This window comes from Panthera leo, chromosome D1 (assembly GCF_018350215.1).
Source record: "Panthera leo isolate Ple1 chromosome D1, P.leo_Ple1_pat1.1, whole genome shotgun sequence".
NCBI classification, from domain to species: domain Eukaryota; kingdom Metazoa; phylum Chordata; class Mammalia; order Carnivora; family Felidae; genus Panthera; species Panthera leo.
In genome coordinates this window covers 56059062-56084070 of record NC_056688.1, presented here as the reverse complement: position 1 = coordinate 56084070, position 25009 = coordinate 56059062, and the positions used below count along the sequence as shown (strand labels likewise).

Sequence of the window (25009 nt, the reverse complement as noted above, 5' to 3'; positions counted from 1 at the left end):
ATAGACATGTAAGACCGTCTTTGCCTGAATTTCCTTTTGTCAGCTCTTCTTGTTTTGGGGAGGATGCTGACAGCTACCTGGATGAGTGTAATCTGGTGGTTAAGAATACAGGTTTTGGAGTCAGATTGATGTGAGTTTACTTCCTAGTTTAACTTACCTACGAGAGAGATCTTGGGCAAATTGAGTCACCTCTGAGTTTATTTTCTCCTCTGTAAATGGAGGTAACAATTTCTACCTCATCATAAATTGTTTGGGGGATGAAAGGTGGTCGTGAACATTATGAGCCTGGCACATGAATAGAATTCAATAATAAATGGAAACTACCCACTAGGTGCTAAACTCTATCATATGATAAGGGAGATTACCTCTCTAATCCTATCGTGTTAACATTGTGTCCCTTGCCCAGTACCTGGGGTATAGTATAGTAGGTGCTTAGTAGAAATTTGTTAATGAATGTAGGTGAATGAATGCATGTTGTATTTAGGACTATCAGCAATAATGGGGCGGGGGTGGGGGGTGGTGGGGGGTGGTGGTGGTATTATTTCTGTCTCCTATCCTACTTTACCCTGACCCCCGACTCCTGGAATTTTATTTTTATGTAACTCATACTGTCAAAATAACTCTAACTGCTATATTATTGACAAAGTACAAAAAAGCAGTAGAATTGTAAGAATTCTCTCGGACTAAAAGCTATAGCAGCAATATCTTCAGAGTCCAGTAGATGGCAGTGCTTTCTCATTGTAATGGGGGGGAAATAGAGCAGGAGTGGAATCCAGTAAAAAGGACCAAATCTTTTTGGAATGAAATTCTCAGGAGATGAAAATAGCAATTTGGTGATTAATTTCACAAACACAGTCACATGACTTGATCACCTGACGTACATAGTCAAGCCTAGATTGAAGATTTAGGGACAATAGCAAGCAAGTTTCAGGGTCTGTTTTGAGACCTGTACAAATGAAAACTCCTAATTTTATATTTTTCAAGACATGATAGTTTTGAAAAGTAGAAAACCTGAATTCTAATCCCAGTTAAGAGACCTCCGTTTAGTTCACTTCATAGAACTGAGAAAGTAAAAAGGTGGCTATTTCCCCTTGTTAGTCAAATTAATGGACACTAACTTGTTTCCAAAGCACGTCCCACACAATACATAAGCAGAATGTTCAGAAGTAGGGATTAAGTGTCCCAAATAGCCTATGTTTTAACAACAGGGAAAGGGATATGGTATAATTTTGTCCAGGTCTTTCAGTACATCATCAAGCAAAAGTTGGAAAATTATAAAAATAGCTTATTTCTACACATATTTTAGTCAACTTTCCTTGTGCTCCCCCCCCCCCATTACAACATACAAGAAACAAAGAGCGAATAAATCTTCAGGGGCTGTTTCTAATAGCTGCCTGCTTTGTTATAAAACATCTAGGTATCTGAGTGCAGTTTAAATGCAGGGGAAAAGGGGCTCCTGGGTGGCTCAGTCGGTTAAGCGGCCGACTTTGGCTCAGGTCATGATCTCGCGGTCCGTGAGTTCGAACCCCGCGTCAGGCTCTGTGCTGACAGCTCAGAGCCTGGAGCCTGTTTCAGATTCTGTGTCTCCCTCTCTCTGACCCTCCCCCGTTCATGCTTTGTCTCTCTCTGTCTCAAAAATAAATAAACGTTAAAAAAAAAAAATTAAAAAAAAAATGCAGGGGAAAAGTGCTCTCCTAGTAACAGCGTTACACCAGGTATTTATAGAGCTTTTGAAAGCTACCATTGCTAGTTTTCATTTAAGGAGTACCTATTATATGTCAGACACTATACTAGCTATCATACTTGTTTTTATTTAATCTTGTGTAATAACTCCATGAGGTAGTTATTACTCTCATTTTATAGGTAAAGTACCCTAGAAGAAAACATGAAACTACTAACCCAAGACTATATAAGTAGGAAGTGGCAGAACAGTGGTTTTCTTTTAAGCACGAGGCTACCTGGCGTCTCTACATCTTCCCACTATGTATAGCGTGTTAAAGTACCAGGGCTCTCTGTCTTTACATTTAACCAGAGGTATCCGCTATGTGCATTGTGAGAGTCAAGTGAGCGGGTACATGGGAAAGTGCTCTGGATGGTATGAAGTGCATTATTGTGTAGGCTTTGTATATTTATTATTGTTGAGTGGGCATGTGATGCCCATGAGGCCATCAACCCGCTGAAGTCTATAAAAGGTCCACATATTAGTCACTATATTTGGCTTCTCTTGAGTCTTTTTTTTCCCCTTTTCCCGTGGATCAAATGAACTTTTGACAGATGTTTGGAAAATCATCTTATCCTGTAATTCATATTTATAAATCCTGCTGCTGCAGTGTGGTCCCCGTTCTCTGTCTTCACCGAAGCCAGAAAATAATCTGGGAAAATGCCATATTTCCTGTTACGAATTTGGAGGATCTTGTCTTCTTAGCACAATTTTTGAGCTTTTCAGTATTTTAATACTGGAAAATTCAAAGCCAGGCATGGTTCTTGGTATAGATGTTTTAGATTCTTGAAAAGTAAACAGAAACAGAACTCCAGACTTGTCCTCGCTGGGGGGATTCAGAGAGTTTAAAATTCGGTTTTGTTTAAAATTTTGAAAACTTGTTTTTACTCTTCTCTCTTGGATTTGTAGTGAGGGCATTCTTGACCTTTTATCCCCCCCTCTGATCGTCAGTTTCAGTTTAAATTGTTCTATAAAGCTGGGAATCCTTTTTTTCCCCCTCTCCCTCTCTCAGCTAATGCTCTTTAACAGGATTCCACTGCTGCCTTCTCTAGTCCCATAACAGTTACGGTAATTTGTGTGTGCATCTTTTCTCCTCTTCGGGCATAAGCTCCTTTTGACTGAAGTTGTGTTTTACTCACTTTTTTAGTCTCAGGACTTAGTGTAGACTTTGCTTGGTAAATATTTTTCTGTGAGTGTACAAAGTCTCCTAGGATCATATGGTTCCTATCTCTTGTCTGAAATATACTCCTGGGTTACATTAGCAGGGCACTTTCAGTCCTCTTGTCATGAAGTAGCATTAATAGCATTTAGTCCACTTCATATGTGGAGTGTGGACTATGACTGTAATGCTTTTTTGAGGGTTGTTTAAGCCACTAAAATAAGAACAAGAATCTCTTTACCCTATTGATGTGAAGGGATTGATTTTAGTTTCAGGATCTGTATACCTCTGCTTAACAGTACTCTTCTTATTTCTCATTACTTCTCGTATTTTGAGGGACCACATCCTCTGTGGTCTCAAACCTTAGACCAGATCCGGGGGAGTACGTATATTCAGTTCTGGTTTAGTGTCTCAGAAGAGGTCTTGCCTTTCCTTTTTTTAAAAATTTTTTTTTTATTTTTTAAAAATGTTTATTTTTGAGACAGAGAGAGACAGAGCATGAGTGGAGGAGGGGGGAGAGAGAGAGAGAGAGAGAGAGAGAGAGAGAGAGAGAGACACAGAGTCCGGAGCAGGCTCCAGGCTCTGAGCTGTCAGCACAGAGCCCGACGTGGGGCTCGAACTCACAAACCACGAGATCATGACCTGAGCCAAAGTCGGACGCTCAAGCTCAACTGACTGAGCCGCCCTGGCGCCCCATTGCCTTTCCTTCTTAAAAGTTCAGCTTCTGGGCTTCGTCAGAGCCCAGAGGTAGAAGGTACCCGAGGCTTGAAGGTGCTTGACAGAGATACTTGCACAATTTTTGTCAGTTTAAGCTTGGCTGACAATTAAAAGCGTATTAATGTCCAAATGAACATAAACACATAGGAACACAGGCTTCTGTTGATTCATCAGGTAGCTATTTTAAGAGAGGTTGTACAAATAAATACTATATTTTGCAAATACCCATTGCATCTGAAAATACGCCCAAGTAGCAGAATGAGCCATTGCTTTTTTCCCCCTTACCAATCATAATTTCTTATTCTAACTAAGTAAGCAGAAAAAGGACTATGTGCAAAGCTCACAGTTTTAAGAATAACATATAGAATGCTGTTGGTTCTGCTGGGGAAGGCTTTTGGTGGAGGCCTTTAAGTTATCGTCCTCAGGCTTCCACTTGGGCCTTTTGTCATCTTATGAACCTGTCGTATTTGGATTCAGATCCTCTCAAGCCCACATCTCCAGTCTGTGTTTCCATATATCTAGCCTTGTGTCAAAAGGCTTGGATGTGTCAGAGACACATACACTCTACAAGTCCCAAACTGACTCAGTTCCTCTCCCATCTTGAGAAACTTCTGTTATGTTCCTTGGTTTGTGAGTGGTACCACTGTCCATGTACTGTCTTAAGTCAGAACAGGGGAGTCATCCTGGCCCCCTCTCTCTTTTTTGAATCACTACTGATGGTGTCTGCTAAATAACTACTTTCCTGCTACTTGGATTACAGCCAGATTTATCTTTCTAAAATGCTGGTCATGTCCCTCTCTTATTTCAATTATTTTAGAGTAATTAGTGGCTTAAAAGGTCTCGCCGTGTGAAATGGTTCCTGATTTTTAAGCACCCCACCCATAGCTTAGAACCCATCGCCACAGAAAGGTTTTCTGTGTTATACCCCTAAGTCCGGTTTGGATACCTCTCTTTATGCTCCTATAGCACCTTGCATTTCATTTTCCTCATCAGTGACCCTTACCTGGTTGTTTTCTGATTGCCCATTTGTTCATCTCTCTTTCTTACTAGACTGTAGAGCACGTAAGGGCAGGGGCAGTGTCTGTCTTCATTACTCATTTATCCTTAGTGGTTAGCCTGGGATTTAGTAGTAATCCAGTAAATATTTGTTATGAATGAGGCTTCTGTAGTGGCAGATCGTTATACGTTCTAAGGGGGTACACTGGTTGCTTGTCGTCATTTGTATGGCTTGTCACTCACAATTCTAGTTCTCTATGTTTAAATAGTTTCGGACCATTTTTGCATAGATACCTGCTATTTGCAAATTATCATACTTAAAACAGGACTCTTCATTATTCTCTCCAGGTTTGTTTTCCTTTCCAATTTTCCACATCTTTATTAACTATTTTCCCATTTATGCAGTCCTCAAGTATGGCAGTTTTTTGTTTTTTTTTTTAATCTACTCTATTCCGTTGGCCACTAGACTCTTTTGAGTCCTTTGAAATAACTCCTGTCCGTGGCTACTTTTCCAGCTCCATTGCCATGCATGATCCAAGCTCAGACTGGCACCGCCATAAGGCTGGGTTACTGTAGTAGTTCCCCGGTGACCTCTGACCTCTGGTCTCTTTATATCCACTCTGCCTTATTCACCACTGCCTGATTAATCTTCCTAAGGCATGCTTTCATTTTTTATTCCTTTGCTTAAAGGCTTTATAGAGTGACTTCTCATTGTCTGCTAGATGTTTCTAAACCTCTGACCTGCTTTCCGTCTCTCCATCAGCCCAGATCCGGTCGGTGGTATGGATAGTACTTTTCGTTCTATCTGTGCTTTTATCTTCTCTCTCTTATGGTTTGAGCTGTCATATGTGTGGATTTTTAGAATGGCCTCGTAACTGGGGTTTGGACATTCTGTGTTCTCCAGCGCATCATATTTGTCATTACCAGAGTAACCTTCCTTAAACGCACCTCTGATCATTGTGCTACACTGTCAGAAACCTTTCCTGAGTCCTTACTGCCTGGAGATTGTCTTCACTTTTTAGCATGGCATTCAAGGCTTTGTCTGCTCTGACCCTCCCAACCTACTTATTTAGCCCTGTTTCCCACTATTTTCCTCTCCAGGGTTCCAAGTAATTTCCACATCATTGAAGCTGAACAAATTGGACCACTACTTAATTTTCTCGGAATGCAGCTTATGTTTTCCCACTGTCATGCTTTGGCTAAAGGTGTTCAGTCTGTGTGGGACTTTCCTTCACTGCCATTCAGCTTTTTAATACTTCTTAATCTATCTCAATTACTGCCACCCCTGCAGCCTTTGATGTTTCTGCTCCTACTAGATGGAATCTTTACTACATCAGAGCTCCTGTAGCTGTTTCTTGTTTAACCTTTCCTCTGGCACCTTTGCAGTTTTTACTTCGCTTAGAACCTTAACTGGGTTGTATACGTCATAGTGTACTGGCTTGTCTCCTTTTATAAGGATGGTCGTGATCGCCTGACACCCTGCATTAGGTGTGCAGTAAACACCGAAATAAATAAGTGTGTGTGTAATACTGTTTGCTTCATAAGCCTGTCAACTGGATTATTTCGGTATAACTTAAAATTCCAATAGAGTTCAGGATAGTCTTGGGACTGTAGTAGCTACTAAAAACTGTCAGAAGGTACAGTAACATACTTTAAAAGGTAACTTATCCAATGATCCACTGTAGAAGTAAGCAAACTACAGTCTGGCACATGGTTTTGTATGGCCTCTGAGCTGAGAGAGGTTTTTACATTTGTGAAGAATTCGAAGGAGAAAACAAAGAATATGCCATAGAGATGACATGGAGCTTGCAACGCCTAAAATATTTACTATCTGGCCGTTGACAAAGTTTGTTGACCATGGATCTAGAAACACACCCGATCATCTGCCTGGAATTACTCCTGCTCGCTGGCTATGTGACATTAATCATCCGTTTTCTTGAACAATTTAATAGGCAGGCCCTCACCCAGACTGGTGCCTGTTCCCTTCCTTGAAAAAGCTTTGTTAGGCCTGGCTTCAGAAGAATTTTGAGTGACATGTAAATCTCCTCTGGGCTCTTTGGCACTTGGCAGTATCTCACACAGATAACCGGATACAAACGAGCCATTTCTTTCCATTATAATCCTTCATCAGAGGTCTGTGAGGATCGCACATCTGGTGAAGTTAGATGTCATTCAGAACAAGGCTCTTAGCATATTTTAAGAATGTTAATTGCTAAGTGGTGGCTGAAGCAGAAGGGTTTAATAGTGTCCTTAAGTTGCCTTAAATGTACATCGACCCAGAATTTTAGAACTGGAAAGGTCTTAGAGATCAAGTGTAGCATGGTCGTTAGGAAAATGGGCTGTGGAGCCAGACTGCATGGCTCTTCTACTTAATCCTCTTTGCGTCTCAGTTTCCTCACCTTTAAAGTGGGGATAATAATAGTTCCTGTTTCACGGGGTTGTGTGAAAAATACGTTAATGCTTAACATATTCACATTTAAATTATTAATATTAGCTTGGAAAACAGTACTGCCTGACATACTGTAAATGCTCATAAATGTTACTCTTATGTGTATTGCTGTCATTTTTTATTGTTTTTATTGCTAGTAGTTTCATTTCATTTTATAATTAAGGAAACTGAGGACTAGAGGAATTAAATTGTTTTCCTCACTTCCATGATAAGCAGTGTGGATTAAAACCCAGGATCCTTGCTTTCATATGAATGCTCTTTTCCTGCTATAGTGAATTGCTTTTAGTTGTAGGTTAGTGGGTGTGGATGATTTTTTATGAGAAAAAAATGTGTCTGGCCGCTTTCACTTAGCCTTATGGCTTTTGAGGGGCAAGGATGTGTAGCACGTGTTAATGCTTCTCTCATTTCATTGGCTAAGAAATATCCTTTTATATATATGTGTATATATATATGTATATATACATATATATATACACATATATATATATATATATGTATGTATACACACACACACACACACACACACACACCCCATTTGTTTATTCATCCACTGATGGATATTTTGGTTGTTTCTACCTTTTGGTTATTGTGAACACTTTGCTATGAACATTTGTATACAAGTATTTGAGGACCTGGTTTCATTTCTTTTAGGTATGTACCTAGGAGTGGACTGGCTAGGTTATAGGGTAATTCTGTGTTTGACTTTTTGAGGAACTGCTAAACTTTTTTACAGTGTCCAATGTTTTACATTCCCAGTGGCAATATGGCAATATAGGAGGGCTCTAATTTCTCCACATCCTTGCCCACGCTTCTTTTCTTTCTTAAGTTTATTTATTTGTTTTGAGAGAGAGAGAGAGAGAGAGAGAGAGAGAGAGAGAACATGCACGTGTGTAAGCAGAGTAAAGGTAGATAGGGAGAGAGAAGGAGAGAGAATCCCAAGCAGGCTCTGTGCTATCAGCTATCAGTGCGGAGCCAGACGTGGGACTTGAGCTCATGAACCATGAGATCACAACCTGAACCGAAATCAAGAGTCGGACGCTTAACCAACAGCCACCAAGGGGCCTCTTTTATTTAATTGAAAAATTTTGGGGTGCCTGGCTGGCTCCGTTGGTAGAGCACATGACTCTTGATCTTGGGTTCAGTGCCCCCTTTGGAAGTAGAAATTACTTAAAAAAATTTTTTTTTAACTTTGCTTGTTTATTTGTTGGTTTGTTTTCACTTATGTTAGTGGGTATGAAGTAGTATCTCATTGTGGTTTTGATTCCCGTTTCTCAAGTGACTAATAACGTTGAACATCTTTTCACGTTCTTGGTGGCTATTTGTGTACCTTTTTTGGAGAAATGTCTCTAAGTCCTTTAGCCATTTTTTAATTGGATTGTGGGTCTTTCTATTGAGTTGTTGAGAGTTCTTTACGTATCTTGGATGTGAGACCCTTATCAGATATGATTTGCAGATATTTTCTCCCATTTTGTGGGTTGTTGTTTTCTACTTTTCTTACAGTGTCCTTTGATGCACAAAGTCGCTAATTTTGATGAAGCTCAATTTATCTATTACTGCATTTGTTGGTTATGCGTTTGGTGTCATACGTAAGAATCCATTGTCAAATCTAAGGTTATGTAGATGTACCCTGTGTTTTCTTCTAATAGTTTAATGGTTTTAGCTCTTACAATTAGGTCTTTGATCTATTTTGAGTTAATTTTTATATGTGATGTTAACGATGGGTCCAAGTCATCCTCTTTGCACGTGGCTATCCAGTTGTTTCAGCGCCATTTATTGAAAAGACTATTCTTTTTCCAGTGAGTCTCGGCACCTTTGTCCTTTGTCTAAAATCAGTTGACCACAGCTGTTTGAGGTGATTTATGGATTCTCAGTTCTGTTCCTTTGGTCTTTTTATGTCTACCTTTATGCCAGTGCCACACTATTTTGGTAGTGAGGGTCGTTGCTTTGTACTATGTCTTAAAATTGGGAAGTGTGAGTCCTGTAACTTGGTGTATCACATTGATTTTCATTTATTGAACCATCCTTACATACCTTAGATAAATCTCACTTGTTCCTGGTATATAATCCTTTTGGAAAAAAAGTATTTTTAAATTGTGGTGGGATGTACATAATACTAAACTTACCATATTAACCATTTTAAATGTATAGTTTAGTGGCATTAAGAATGTTCACATTGTTGTGCAACCATCAATCTCCAGAACTCTTTTCATCTTGTAAAACGGAAAAACTACCCATTAAGCAGTAACTCCCCATCTCTCCCTCCTCCAAGCCCCTGGCACGCACCCATCTACTTTCTGTTTCCGTGAATTTGACTACCGTAAATACCTATTAATGGAATCATACAGTCATTGGCTTATTTTACTGGAAACATAAATCACCTCAAGGGTCATCTATATTATAGCATGAGTCAAAATGTCTTTCCTTTTTAAGGCTAAATAATATTCTATTGTATGAATGTACCATGTTTTGTTTGTCCATTCATCTGTTGATAGACATTTGAGTTGCTTCCACTCCTTCACTATTGTGAATAATGCTCCTCTGACCGTGGATGTACAAATACCTTTTTGAGTCTTTGCTTTCAGTTCTCTTGGGTATATATCCAGAAGTGGAATTGTTGGCTAAATGGTTTAAGCTTTTTAATATATGGGTGGATTAGCTTTGTTAGTAGTTTGTTGAAATTTTTTCCATCTATATTCATTCATCAGGGATATTAATCTATAATTTTCTTGTGATGTTATTATCTGGCTTTGGTATCAGGATAGTACTGACCTCATGGAATGAGGTAAAAAGTATTTCCTCCTCTTTCATTTTTTGGAAGACTTTGAGAAGGGTTGGTGTTCTTTTTTATTAAAAAAATTTTTTTTCAGTTTTATTTATTTTTGAAAAAGCGGGAGAGTGTGAGCACACACGAGCAGTGGGAGGGGCAGGAAGAGAATCACAAGTAGGCTCTGCTGTCAGCACAGAGCCCAATGCGGGGCTTAGTCCCATGAACTACAGGACCATGACCTGAGCTGACATCAAGAGTTGGACACTCAATTGACTGAGCCACCCACGTTGCTCCAGTGTTATTTTTTCTTTAAATGATTGGTAGAATTCACCAGTCAAATCATGTGGTCCTGGGCTTTTCTTTGCTGGGAGTTCTATGATTCCTGATCATAACTTCTTTAATTGTGTTATGACTTCATTAAATTAACATTTATTAGGTGGAGCACAAGGTGCTGGTTGGTGAGCCATGGTTTGGTTACAGATCACAAGAGATGTTGAAACAGCAAAGTTTTTTACTCACAGGTCCTAGAGGAATTACAGGACATGCTGTCAGGGGCCACATCAAGAGGTCAAGGCAGAGTACAGAGAGAGGCAGAACCTGGGGTTAAAGTACCTTTATTAGGTAGGGTTTGTGGGTGGAGTGCTTTGGAGTTCCTGGGCTGGGGCTAGATTTGTCCATTCAAACAAAAAGAGCAGTGTTTTTGTGAACTCCATCAAGATTTTTATCCTGATGGGTAAGGGACACTTAAAGCATACAGGCACTGGGAAGCAGGAGAGACCATTGATCACAAGTCCTGTCATTAATTCATGTAAGCAAACTTACATTTACTTGTGTCTCTGTGGCCTGCTTGTTAGGACACGTGCTTCCCTTAGAGGTCTAGAGTCTGTTTAAGGTCCTTGCAAACAAAACAAAATGTGTTGACCATACAAACAAACAAAATGACCAAACAAAATGTGTTGCTGAGGTAGCAATTCCATGGAGTAGTTTAGCTAATCAACAACTTAACAACTTGTTGTAGGTTTGTTCAGATTTTCTATTTCTTCTTGAGCTATTTTGGGGAGTTTTTGTGTTTCTGCAATTTCCATTTTATCTAGGTAATCTGATTTATTGGCATACAGTTGTTCACATCTTCTATAATACTTTTTATTTCTATAAGCTTTGTAATGTTCCCATTTTCATTCCTGACTTTAGTGTGCTTTTGAGTCTTCTTTTGTTCTCTTAGTCTAAGCTTGAGGTTTGTCAATTTTGTTGATCTTTTCAAAGAACTAACTTTTGTTGATTTTCTCTATTGTTTTTGTATTCTCTATTTGGATCTCAGGTCTAATATTTATTATTTTTTCCCTTATTTTGGGTTTAGTTTGTTCTTTTTCTAGTTTTTTAAGGTGGAAGTTTAGGTTATCGATTTGAGCCCTTTATTACTTTTTAAAAAAAATGTAGATGTTCACTACTGTAAATTTCCCTCAGCACTTTTTCACTGTATTCCGTATATTTTGATATGTTGTATTTTCATTTTTAATCATCTCAAAGTATTTAATAATTTTCCTTGTGATTTGTTCTTTGACCCACTGGTTGTTTAAGAGTATGTTGCTTACTTTGCAGTTTGTGGATTTTCCAAATTTCCTTCTGTTACTGATTTCTAGTTTCATTCCGTTGTGGTCAGATAAGATACTTTGTATGATTTCAGTTTTTAATAATTTACTGAGACTTGTTTTGTGGCTGAACATATGGTCTAGCTTGGAGAATGTTCCATATGCACTTGAGAAGAATGTCTATATGGTTGTGTTAGGTGGAACAATCTGTATATGTCTGTTAGGTCTAGTTGATTTATAGTATTATTCATGTCTTCTGTTTCCTTGTTTATCTTTTGTATGGCTGTGCTATCTGTTGTTGAAAGTGGGATGTTGACATCTCCAGCTATTTCTCACCTTAGTTTTGTCAGTTTTTGCTTCATATATTTTATTATATATTGTTAGGTACATATATGTTTATAATTACATCTTCCCGACCCTTTTTTCGTTATACGATGTCGTTGTCTCTTGTAACATTTTTTGTCTTAAAGTCTATTTGCCTGATATTAGTATAGACACTCCAGCTCTCTTTTGGTTATTGCTTAACGTGTAATATCTTTCTGTCCTTTTTATTTTCAACTTATTTGTGTTTTTGTTTCTAAAGTGCAACTCTTGTTGGGGCGCCTGGGTGGCTCAATCAGTCTAGCGTCCGACTCTTGGTTTTGGCTCAAGTCATGCTCTCATGGTTCTTGGGTTCAAGCCCCACATCAGACTCTGCCCTGACAGTGCAGAACCTGCTTAGGATTCTCTCTCCCTCCCCTCTCTCTGCCCCTTCTCCACTCACACTTTCTCACTCAAAATAAAAATAAATAAACTTGAAAAAAAATGAAGTGCAACTCTTGTAGATACCATATTGTGGATCATTAAAACCAAATCCATTCTGGGGCTCCTGGGTGGCTCAGTCGGTTGAGCGGCCGACTTCTCTCAGGTCATGATCTTGCGGTCTGTGAGTTCGAGCCCTGCGTCGGGCTCTGTGCTGACCGCTCAGAGCCTGGAGCCTGTTTCAGATTCTGTGTCTCCCTCTCTCTGACCCTCCCCTGTTCATGCTGTGTCTCTCCCTGTCTCAAAAATAAATAAAACGTTAAAAAAAAAAAACAAAAAAACCCCAAAAAACCAAATCCATTGTGCCAATCTCTGCTTTTTAATTGGAGCATTTAATACATTTACACTTAATTAATTATAGAGACAGAAGGACTTCTGATTTTCTATTTGTTTTCCTATATCTTGTTTCTCTATTCCTCCATTACTACCTTCTTTTGTGTTAGATGTTTTCTCATATAACATTTTTATTTCTTTCTCATTTCTCAGACAATGTATCTTTTAGTTATTTTCTAGTGGTTGCCCTGGGGATTACAATCAGGATTTTAATTTATGACCACATAGTTCAAATTAATACCAATTTAGTTTTAATATTACACAAAAACTTTTCTTCCAAATAGCTCTGTACCCCCACTTTTATGTTATTGTGACAAGTTACATCTTTATAATTGTTTGCCATCAAGATAGGTTTACAATTGTATCATGTATTTTTCTTTTTCTTTTTTTTTTTTTAACGTTTATTCATTTTTTGAGAGAGAGAGAGAGAGAGAGACAGACAGAGCACAGGGGAGGGGCAGAGAGAGAAGCAGGCTCCAGGCTCTGAACTGTCAGCACAGAGCCCACCACAGCACTTGAACTTATGACCATGAAATCCTGACCTGAGCTGAAGTCAGATACTTAACCGACTGAGCCACCCAGGTGCCCCTATCATGTATTTTTCTAATTGATTAATTTTTAAGTGCTAAACCAGTATTGCATTCTTAGAATAAATTCAGTCAATAATGACATGTTATTGTTTTATCTTTATATTATTGGTTTAATTTGCTAATATTTTGCTAAGGATTTCTGTGTCTGTGTTCATGAGGGATATTGGTCTATAATTGTGTGTGTATGTGTTTTTGTCAAGTTTTAGTATCAGTAATGCTGGTCTTGTAAGTTGGAAATTGTTATCTTTTCCTGTATTTTATTTTATTTTAATTTTTTTTGTTAAGTTGGTGTTATTTCTTTTAAGTTTATTTATTTTGAGAGAGAACACATACATGTGAGTGAGTGAGAAAAGAGAGAGAGAGAGAGAGAGAGAGAGAGAGAGAGAGAGAAAATCCCATGCAGGCCCCACACTCCCTGTGGAGCCTGACACAGGGCTCAAACTCATTAACTCTTAAACTGTTGAGATCATGATCTGAGCCAAAACCAAGAGTCAGACGCTTAACTGACTGAGCCACCCAGGAGCCCCAAATTGATGTTATTTCTTAAATGTTTGATAGAATTCATCAATGAAACCTTTTGTACCTAGATTTCTTTTTTTGTGGGAAGCTTTTCAATTATTTATTCACTTAAAAAGTAGATACAGGATTGTTCAGATGTTTCATTTCCATTTTTTTTTTTTTTTTTAATTTTTTTTTTTTCAACGTTTATTTATTTTTGGGACAGAGAGAGACAGAGCATGAACGGGGGAGGGACAGAGAGAGAGGGAGACACAGAATCGGAAACAGGCTCCAGGCTCTGAGCCATCAGCCCAGAGCCTGACGCGGGGCTCGAACTCACGTACCGCGAGATCGTGACCTGGCTGAAGTCGGACGCTTAACCGACTGCGCCACCCAGGCGCCCCTCATTTCCATTTTGGCATGTTGATTTTTTCTAGAGGGTATCTGATTCATCTGAGTTGTCAAATTTGTTAGCATAAAGTTGTTCATGTTCTCCTAATAACCTTCTACTGTCTCTGGCAATGTAACTTTAAAAAAATGCTTATATTAGCATTGTAGCAAACATTTATATAGTACTTATTACGTACTTTTCACTTTACAAATATTAACTTTTTTAATTTCCACAGGAGTTGGTGAGGTAGATAATGTTATCATTTCCATGAATGAAGAATTTCTATGAGTGAAGAAACAAACCAAAGTTAAACTAAGAGAGTTAAGGTGCCTTGCTCAAGATTACAGAGCTGCTGTATTAAGGGCTTAAATTGTAATCCAGCTGGTCTGGGTGCAGAGTCTTTTTCTTGACTACTATTTACTTTGCATTTCTTAAGTCACAGGTACCTGTTCTGTTCTTCTTATGGAATGTTGCTGTGTTCTCTTTAGAAATCATTCTTTCTCCTATCACCTTTATTTCACTAAGTAGAAATGTTTCTGGTATTCCTAATTAGAACTTGGAATGGCTTTTTCCTCCATAAAAACATTATATATGATGGCTACACATTACTTGAAACATTGTTAATACTCTTCTTCAGTCACATAATATGTTAAAAAGACTTCTGGGACTTCCCTGGGAAGTTCACCACAATCTAATGTGAAATATGACTTCTGTGGGAAAATACTAGAAGATACTTATTTTAAATTCACTTACCTTTTAAGTATGGGAATTGTACTTTTTGAAATAACAATTTGAATTTACTGAGGTGTTTCTAAATCATAATTTTTAGAAGACAGACATTAAGATTAATTTTTACACATATTTTATTGTTTTACTTTCATTAATTTGTTGATTAATGTCTTTCAGGGATATTCAAATGCTCAGAAGAATATTCTTCTTCAGGTGGATCAGAACTGTGTTCGCAATTCTTACGATGTCTTCTCTTTGCTGCGGTAAGAAACTTCTCAATCTGCCTGCATTTTCTAAAGAATGTTCCTCATTTTGAGTTTGTGACATTTCTGTGTGAGGAAATGTATGGGAGCTTTAGAAGTTGTTACTCAGGCTTAGCATTTTTTTGTGAGAGCTTCATAAATTTTGTAGCTACAGTGATTTAAGTTTATCTGTTTCTCAAAGCCTTTGGAAAGCCATTTCCTTTCTCTGGACAGTGGGAGAGAATGATTGGAAGCCAGTGATCTTAAAACAGGGACATGAGCTGTTTCCGGTTTTCTGTACTATAAAGAGCAGCAACCAGAGGTACAGAATTTAGACTTATCAAAATCTTAACAACTACAACATTACTAAAAAAGCCCTCCAATAGCCCCAGACATGGCTTAGAGCTTTGACCTGCTGTTCATCTTAGAAGAATCATATTTGGCAAGGCACGGGAGCTTTGCATGAATCTCAGGCTCAGAGGCTTAACTAAATGCCTTAACTCTATATTTTCATAATGTCTGGGCTTAATTTTGAAAATTTTCTAAATTTGTTTTTAATTTTCAAAGTGGTAGATCATCAAGGACATTTTCCCAGGAGGCAGGCAACCAAAATAAATGCAGTTCAAAATAAAGGTAACAGTGACGTTCAGCCTATGTTCACCCTACTTAGACAGATGGTTCATTGAAATTTGATTTTGGCAGCAATTTTCTAATGTTTACATAACACATCATAAATTTCAGACCATTAGACATCCTCAATATATCTACTAGAGGAAGAGTCCAGAAGGATGGTTGGACTCTTGTCCAATTGGATGATTGTTTGTTTTATAAACATTATGGAATGGGCCTTTCCTTTGCAAATCTTGAATCTTATTATACATGATGATAAAGTTTAGTCACATGCCTGTGTAAATTGCTCTTAAGAGACCATGATTTCAACTATAGTAACCACAGACATTTGATGACTTTTGATTCTTATCTGGAAAGTGCTTCCCCTTTGACTTCTTAGGATATGTAAGAGAATGGACAGGATTGGTAATTGGATGGAAAGCAGGAGGTGTCAAAATATATAACTCATAGTTTTGAGCCTATTCGGTTTGGGAGTACATTGAGTTTTAAGTATTAAAAAGAAGAATGTACAGAAATAGTTTGAAATTTGGGTAAGCCACTGATATTTCTTGACCTGCCTTTCTCAGTGAAATGAGGGTATGGATATTACTATTTTAAAGATACTTTCCAAGTGTGAGACGGTGTGATCTTATTAGAGAAATCCAGAGAATTAGAAGAAAAAGAAATATGAAGTCTGTGAAAAGAGGAGGATTTGGGCAAGGCGGCATCATAGAAACTAAGAGAATAGAGATTCAGGCAGGATTGAATGCTCTCTAATGGGATAGGAAAATAAGAACTGAAGAAATACTGTAGGATCTTGGGAAGCAGCATGGTTTAACAGAGAATGCTTTGGTTAATTTGACCCTGACTTTAGTTCTCCCTGGTTTATCTGAATTCATTTAACTTCTCGGATTCTTCTAAAAGGTGGGAAGCAGCAATGTTATAAATTTGTGTAATTTATACGCATTCCCACAGTTATTCTCTTACTGTCTTAGAAGCTTTTTGTGTTCAGACATCAGGGATCAGCCCTTGTCTTCAGTGTAGAAGCTGAGGCCAAGAGGTGTTAAATGATTAATCGGAGAGCACGCAGCAAGTAAGAGCTAGACTGGAAGTTGGTGTGAAGGTTTTCCGGCAAGCAAGTTTTGCAGATCCTTTTCAGAGTCTTACCTTTCTAGATTGGTGGTTGTTAAGGTTGTTATAAGGTGCACATAGCATAATGACAGGGAAAATTTTTTGAAAATCACAGAGCCCTCCATGAATTCAAAATCATCAGATGCATTTGGTAGTTAGTTGCTCATTTATTTAACATTGATTCTTGCAATGATAATATGTCTTAGGGGTTTCATTTCTAAGATGCTTTCCAGATTCCTCAGGGGTGTCAGCAGTTTGAAATGCCTTCTTAGCAGTGGCCTTCTCATTACCACTGTGTAAATCATTTATAGCTGGTAACATAGATGTATTCTTTTGAATCAGGTCAAGCGCCTATGTATCAACCAAATTACCTGAGCCCGGAGAGTTACTCTGGAACTAGAAACTTTACATTGTACTTGTCAACATTAAGGAGTAAGATGGAACTTTTTCTGATAATTCTCTTAGACATTAGTAAAGAGTAAACATCATTTATCTGCTAAATTAAAACTTCTTTCTTTCTCATAGTTCTTGCCATGATTTGTGTAGGGTGCTTTCTGGGAAATTTAATTTTGTGCTGATTAGCTTTGTTCAGTTTCCCTTCTTTTACTCAGTCAACATTGGTGATAGAGTAATTTTTAAAAGTAGTATGTTTTTCTTTCCCTGATGCCTTTTTTTGGTGTATGAAATTGTTACTTCTTGATCGGTAATTTTATGTGAAAACACAGAGTCTGAATTCTTTAATATCACTTAACTTCACAAAATTCTCAGTGTCATTTGGTGTCAGGACTAAACCCAGATCTCTTGATTCTGTTTTTTGAGAGTATATTCTATAGAAGTTAATGATTTTCATTATGTTGCTGTGCCACTAGGATGCCTATATTCCTTCCAGTTTTTAAATGTGAATGCCTCGGAAAAATAGGAAATCTTGACTAAGGCAAGGATTTTGCAGCATCTACGACCAGAGCATTAGGACCCCACGTCAGATGTGTTGTGACATTTCGTAGGAAGACAGTGACCTGAGGTTTTATTCAGAGTTTTCCTCCCGTACTTAAAAACGTAGGCTAATTTCAGTGTTACCAAAGTAATAGCAGCTCTTTCCAAATTTACATGCAGTGTGTGTGATGGTAATTAAATTTGTGCTTCTCTAACCCTTGGAAATGCCTGGATTAAGTGTTCCACTTATTTAGGAGCCACTTTACTCGTTACATTCGATACTTTAAATTAGGATGTTCACCACAAGGTGTCAATGTTGCTCTTTGGCACTTGAAATTTCATTTATTTTATGGTTTTGAACTGAGACAAGCTGGATTACAAAGTACAAGTGAGCATTTATTTTTAGAAGTTAACTTTTTTCCTCTATTATTCCTTCTAGGTTAAAGAGTTCCTAGGCTTGTTGGATAACTTTCTTCTCTTCATTCTGTTGATTTTTCAAATCCTGTTGGTGATACGGAGTTATTGAAAGGTTAGAAGGAGAAGGAGTGATGTGGTTGCTGTGCAATTGAGATCTCTAGCTGTGGGGACAATGTGGGATCAGCGGGACGAGGCTGGAAGCGGGAGACAGCTGTAATCCGGTGTGTTCTCTGAGACTGAAAGATTACTTTTGATTTTTAAAAACTCATTTTTTTTTTTTTTTTTTTGGTTCCTTTCATGCTTCCTCAAAAAAGGTAGCTCTACTGTAGTGAGATAATCTTGGTGTTCTTCTAGTAGTTTTTATTGCCCCTCCCTCTTCTTGACATGACCTGCTTTTGCCAGTTTAAGAAGTGGAAGTATGGTGAAGGCTCATGGGCCCTCCACCTTCGTTCCAGTCCTAACAGTGTCATAAGCCCATCACTGGATGCAAACCTTTGGGCAGATTACTTCGGCATGCCTCAAACCACTTGTGTAAAATGGCAATATTTTTCTCATAGGGATATCATGAGAATTAAATAAGGTAAAAGACGTAAAAGGTCCTAAGACAGTACTGACATAGAGTAGACATTCAATACAGAATAGTGTTCATTTTCCCCTTTCCTTCCCCCATCTTGGAATTCGCTTTCTTCTCAGTACCAGTGCTCTGTTTTTATATTAGCATTAACTTTTTCAATCTTCAACATAATTTCTCTTTCTTTTCTTGCCATTCTAATGTCTACCACCCAACCTCTGCTTTTAGAGTTCCTTTTATAAATCCTGAACAATCACAATAAAACCATTTAACGGGTTTATGTCTTTTCTCCCCAGCAACATTGAAAACTTCTTAAAGGAAGGGATTATTTCATATGGCTATATTTTATTCCCTCTTTCGGTCTTACTGACAATTCATGGTTATTTTGGAGTTCCCATGGACGCTGTTGTGACCCTGGAGACTTAGGTCCTGTGGATCCTATGGCCCTTCTGCTTTATTCTTTCTCCCTGAGTGCTCTCTTCCATGGCTACAGCTGCACCCAGCACACCCTCATGTTAGTGACTCTCAAATCTGTACCTCTAGTTCCTTCCCCTCTTTTGGATTTCTGGTCTGTATTTTCTAGTGACCCTTAGACATTTGTACTTCCATGTTCTGTAGGAATCTCAGCCCTAACGTGTCCAGAGCTACACTCATTGGTGTAATACTCCTCTTCCTTTTCTTTTCCCTGGATGTCTGATGTCCTATATATCATCATCTCAGGCACCCAAGGGAACATACCCCTCTTTATTCCCATCTCTATTTTCTGGGACTGTTTCCTGACCTCCCAACTAGTCTCCCTACTACCAGTTTTTCCTGCATGCAATTGGCTGCTATTATTTATTGAACAGTTACTTTCTGCCAGGAACTTTTCTCAGTGCTTAGCATTAATCAACTCTCTTAATTTTACAGCAACTCTCTGTGTTGAGATCTGTTTCTATACCTATTTAACAGATGAGGAAATTGAGGCACAGAGTAGTTTAGTAGCTTGTCCAAGGTCACACAAGTAGTTCCTATTAGCCTGTATTCAGATCCAGAAACTCTAGTTCCTGAGCCCATATTCTTAATCAGTATATTTTACTCCTTTCTAATCTTTTATATTGATTTGGTACAATTTATGTGCCACATTGCTGCCAGAGTATCCTTTAAAAGAAAATACCGGTTTTGCTACTCATTGGGCCTCGAAATCTTTGAGCCATCACATACAGGATATAGTCCACAGTTGTTGTTGTTGTTCTTCTTCTTCCTCTTCTTTTTAAAGTGTCTTTATTTATTTTGAGGGAGAGAAGGGGCAGAGAGAGAGAGGGAGAGAGAATCCCAAGCAAGCTCCACGCTGAGTGCAGAGCCCAGTGGAATCCAATGTGGGGTGTGATCTCACAACTGTGCGATCATGACCTGAGCTAAAATCAAGAGTCGGATGCTTAATTAACTAAGCCACCCAGGTGCCCCAGAAGTCCATACTTCTTAATGTGGTATTCAGAAGATGTTGCTCCTTTTTTTTTTTTTTTTTTTTTTTTTTTAAGTAATCTCTACCCATCGTGGGGCTTGAACTCACAACCTCCAGATCAAGACTCGCATATTCCACTGACTGAGCCAGCCAGGCTCCCCTCAAAGGACATTGTTTTGAACACTCTGTAGGGACTAGTATCCTTCTTTCAAGTCCTTCTACCACTACCTGTGCAATTAATAGGTAGCATTTATTGAGTACTTACTGTGTTATAATTATTCATTGTCTGATTCTCTCTCCTGTTAGCACCCCCAAACTGAGGGATCCTTTAGGCAGGATCTCTTGTTTTATTGGTCTCTGCATAAGCCCTATCACAATGTATCTCGTAAGCAGACAATAAAAGCTCTTTTGATCAAATTGAAAATTGAACTATTTTTCAGGTTACAGGGGTTTTTATTGTTTTAGTGATTGGTTTTGGCTTGCATCTGGCAAAATGAGAGTTGTAAAAAAATTCTAGGCCATTATCTAAAAAAGTGTTGAAAATGTAATCAGATCTGTGAACCTTCAGCTGCCTCTTTTCTTTCTGCCACTGCCCTCCACAAAACATCTGGCGAGATTTCAGGATTTTGGGACTTTTAATCTTACTCTCCTTGTATGGATTTTTCTGGAAGACCTTTTTCTGGCTGTCTGGAGGTAAATTGTTACTCCCCTCCCTTTCCCTGCTTTGATAGAAAATACTTTCTCCTATAGAATTTCAATTTTAAAAGGGAAATGCTTACATCGAATGCATTATTCTTCGGGTAATGTTTAGAAAACAGATGGGATGAGATGTATAAGGGCATTACCCTGTATAATCTTTAAATTTGGGATATGATAACCAGCTTTGGTTGAAGGAGGGTCTTTCCCTCTTTCTGCCTAATGATCTCTCTTTGGTAATTGCAAGTATAAGGAATATGGCTAAGAACCCAGCCATAGGCAAAAGATTATCATAGAATTTATGTTCTAAAACTCCTATATTTTGCCATTTGTAGCAGGGACTAGGCTCTTAGTATCAGTGTGTCATTTTTTTTTTTTTTAATTTTTTTTTTTAAGTTTATTTATTTTTGAGACAGAGAGAGACAGAGCATGAACGGGGGAGGGTCAGAGAGAGAGGGAGACACAGAATCGGAAGCAGGCTCCAGGCTCTGAGCCATCAGCCCAGAGCCCGACGCGGGGCTCGAACCCACAGACCGTGAGATCGTGACCTGAGCCGAAGTCGGATGCTTAACCGACTGAGCCACCCAGGCGCCCCTCAGTGTGTCATTTTTAATAAATTAGAAGGGGAATCAAGAGGATTCCTGTTAACATAGACACACTGACAGCAAAGAGCAGTGAAAGCTTGCTGGTAATTTGCTCTCTTTCTGATTTAGTCTTTGATTCAGGGACATAATTGGGTGGTAAGTCATATTAGCTACTGTCCTACCTTTAAAGTCACTGTGTTTGGATTCATAAACGGCACCGTCACTACTAAAAGAAGGGTAGGGAGAAGTAGTCCAACTGTAAAGAGAGACTAAGTGAAAAAGCATAGTTAGATTACATCTTGTATGTGTGTCAGTCCTATACCCAAGCACATCTCCATATTGCAGTTCATAACTGAAGTTAATAATGAGAAGTACTTAGTAAAGTGTATTGGTTTTCGCTAATGCTGTCTCTAATGGGTGATGATACTGAAGCACAGAAAGGTGAAATGACTAGCTTAGCACCACAGTACAAATAAATGTCAAAGCAGGTTTGAAGAAGGTCTGGACATGTGCTTTTCTCCATTATGCCAGGTTGATACCAAACCATCAGTAAAATGTAAAGTTGTGATTATTAGAGCCTGTGTCAGAACGCAGGGACATGTGATAAGTTTTAGAAAGGTGTTCAAGCAAAATTTTAAATGAAAAGTTTTGGTATTTGATGTCAGCTTTGGTTAAACAAAAACAGTATTTATCTGTAATAGCACATTTTATTTATTCATCTTTCTCTCCCCACACACATAAATATGTATACATATACATAAATACACTTAAACATACGTATATGTGTTTGCAGAAGTAGAATTTGAACAAAATAACTTTAGGTGCCACTTTTTTCTCCTTCGGTTTACATTTTGGCTTGTCTCCTTCCTGAAGCCTTTCTCCCCCACTACGTTGCCAGAAAAACACAAGCTGTAGCCTGAATGTTTGTCATCTCCACCCACCCCTCATCCATATGTTAAAACCTAATCCCCAGTGTGATGGTATTTGGAGATGGGGCTTGTGGGGTCTACCCTCAAGATGGGGATAGTGCCCTTATAAAAGAGGCCCTGGGGAGATACCTGTCCCTTCCACCATCTGAGATTATGGTGAAAAGATGACTGGCTGTGAACCAAGAAACAGTCTCTCACCAGACACCAGCCAAGCAGGTGCCTTGATCTTGGACTTCCTGGCCTCTAGAACTGTGAGAAATAAATTTCTGTTTATAGCCCATCCAGTCCCTAGTGTTTTGTTATAGCAGCCTGAGCTAAGATGCCACCCAGACATGGAACACATGTCCACGTGACCCATAGTCACCAACTCACCCATGTTAACAATTTGATGTGTGTCTGTATTTTTTTCCCATGGTCTTTTATTATATATGTCATAGATATCACTGTATACACATATACATACGTATGTATGTGTGATAAGAGTTTTAATTGCTGTTTGACAAAATTATAGTGGATATTATATACATGACTCTATATCTTATTTTTCTTGTTCAGTATTCCATGTGCAAATCTCTTCAGTTCACTCTTTTAATGGTTTCATAATAGTCCATGATAGAGGTGCACCATATTTTTCAACTAGTATCCTGTTGATAGGTGTTAATATTTACTATGGCTCTGGTTTTTTGTTTGTATGTTTTGCCACTCTGCACAATACTGCCGTAAATTTATCTATATATCTGTGTATCTGTATCTTTATATTTATGATGTATTCATTTGTGCGAATTAAATTTCCAGGAGTGGAACTTCTGTCAGAGGGTGTGTATAGTTTTTAATATTAAGAGACGTCAGATTGTTTTCTCGAAGAGTGCAAACAATATGTGGCGTTATTCCTTATCCTGAATCCCTGCTGGCAATGGGAAATCATTTTTTGGTGCTTTTTGTTAAATCTCATTAGCCTCAGTGTAAGTGCTTCATCTGGGCTACAAGTGACAGTGAACATCTTTTCTTGAGTTTGTTAGCCATTTAGTGTATTCTTCTGTGAATTTGCGTATTCATATACTTAATCTGTTTTTATTGTTGCTTACATTTTTTTCATAAAGTTTTAAGACTCCTTGTTATTGTTTCCAAACTTATATCTTGAGTTGGTATGCCTTATACAAAAGTTTACGTTTGTTATATTATATAATTCTACTTTTTCTTGTATAGCTCCTGAGTACTCTGTCTTGGCTTAAGAAGTCTCTCTTACACTTTGGTTCTGCATACATTTTATAATTTTTCTTGAGGCTTATATTATTTTACTTTTTAAATGAAATCTTCAATACGCCTTGGAATTATTCTTAAATATGTATGTAGATATCCCATATATTGTGAGGTAGATTAATTTTCTTCACAGGTGAATATCCAGTTGTGCCCGGTACCTATTTTTTCCCACTGAATTTAAATACTACTTTTGTCATATACTCAAAGCTCATATCTGCTGGGCCCATTTCTGGATTCTCTTTTTGGTTGTGATCTTTTTGTCTATTCCCTTGCCAATTTCAAGTTGATTTCATCAGGGTGGGTTTTTGATATGTTGTGCTATCAAGGCAAATCCCCTTCTTGCTACTCTTCTTTTTCATAACTGTTTTTGGCTGTTCTCAGAACCTTATTCTTCCATATGAACTTTAAGGTTATTTTGTCCTATTCTTAGAAAAAACTTTATTAGAATTTGAATGAGAATTTTGGTATCCATTGGCTTCATATGTTTTGACAGAACTGTCATTTTTATGATATTAGTATTCCCATCCAGACATGGTATGTCTTATATATTTGTTCAAATTTTATTTTATTCCTTTAATAAGATTTTATACTTTTCTTTATATGATCATGTGCTTTTCCACTAAGTTTGTTTTTAAGTACGGTATCGTTTTTACACTATTGTATAAAGTATATTTTCCATTTCCATTGCTTCATAGGGAAAAGCTGTAATTTTAAGAAAATCTTCTATGTCTGTATCAAGTTATTTTTCTTGTTATTATTGGTTTTTAAGGAAAGCTTTCTTAGATTTTCTTGGCATATACTCATTATCATCAATAAAATGTAGGTTTATTTGTTCTTCTCCAGTGTTTACAGTGATTTTCTACTCTAACTGCATTTCCTAAAACTTCTAGAACTTGTAAAATAATGCCAAAAAGTAATGGAAATAGTGAACATGCTAGTCCAGTTCTTGGTTTAATTGAAAATGTCCAATATTTTGCTGTTCAGAATGTTTTGTTAATTTTGGAAGATATTTTAAATAATTCTTCTTGTTTATTTTATGTTTTTTATTAGGAATGGATACTGAATTTTTGGCAATGCCTTTCCAAAGGCATTTATTATTAACATGTTTTTCTTCCTTTAATTTATAACTGTAATAAAGAATGTAGATTTCCGGATATTGCATTATTAGTTAGCTATAGGGTATTCTTTTGCTCAGTACTATAAATCAGGTTGGTGTGTAGCATTTGTAACATGTAGTTATTTTTTGGGCGTTGGGTGGGGGAGTGGGGCAGGGTAGGTAACCATTTTTCCTCAGATCTTAAAATTGAATTGGCAAGTTTTTCATCTTTTTCTATGACCCTAATCTGTAAAATGATAATAATAGCATCACCCTTATTGGGTTGTTTGGAAGATTCAATGAATTCATGTGAAGAACTTAGTACAGTGCCTAAATATAACTATATATGTTAAGTAGC

The 25009-nt window shown here is 37.8% G+C and overlaps 1 protein-coding gene across 3 annotated transcripts in view; it reads left to right on the top strand.

Moving 5' to 3' along the window:
• The window catches only part of UVRAG (UV radiation resistance associated), a 297399-nt gene that overhangs the window by 67053 nt on the left and 205337 nt on the right, over positions 1-25009 (top strand). For all 3 annotated transcript variants that reach the window (XM_042904090.1, XM_042904091.1, XM_042904092.1), the window contains one exon: positions 14917-15002. In XM_042904090.1, coding sequence (XP_042760024.1) covers positions 14917-15002 — 86 coding nt within the window. The remainder of the gene's footprint in view (positions 1-14916; positions 15003-25009) is intronic.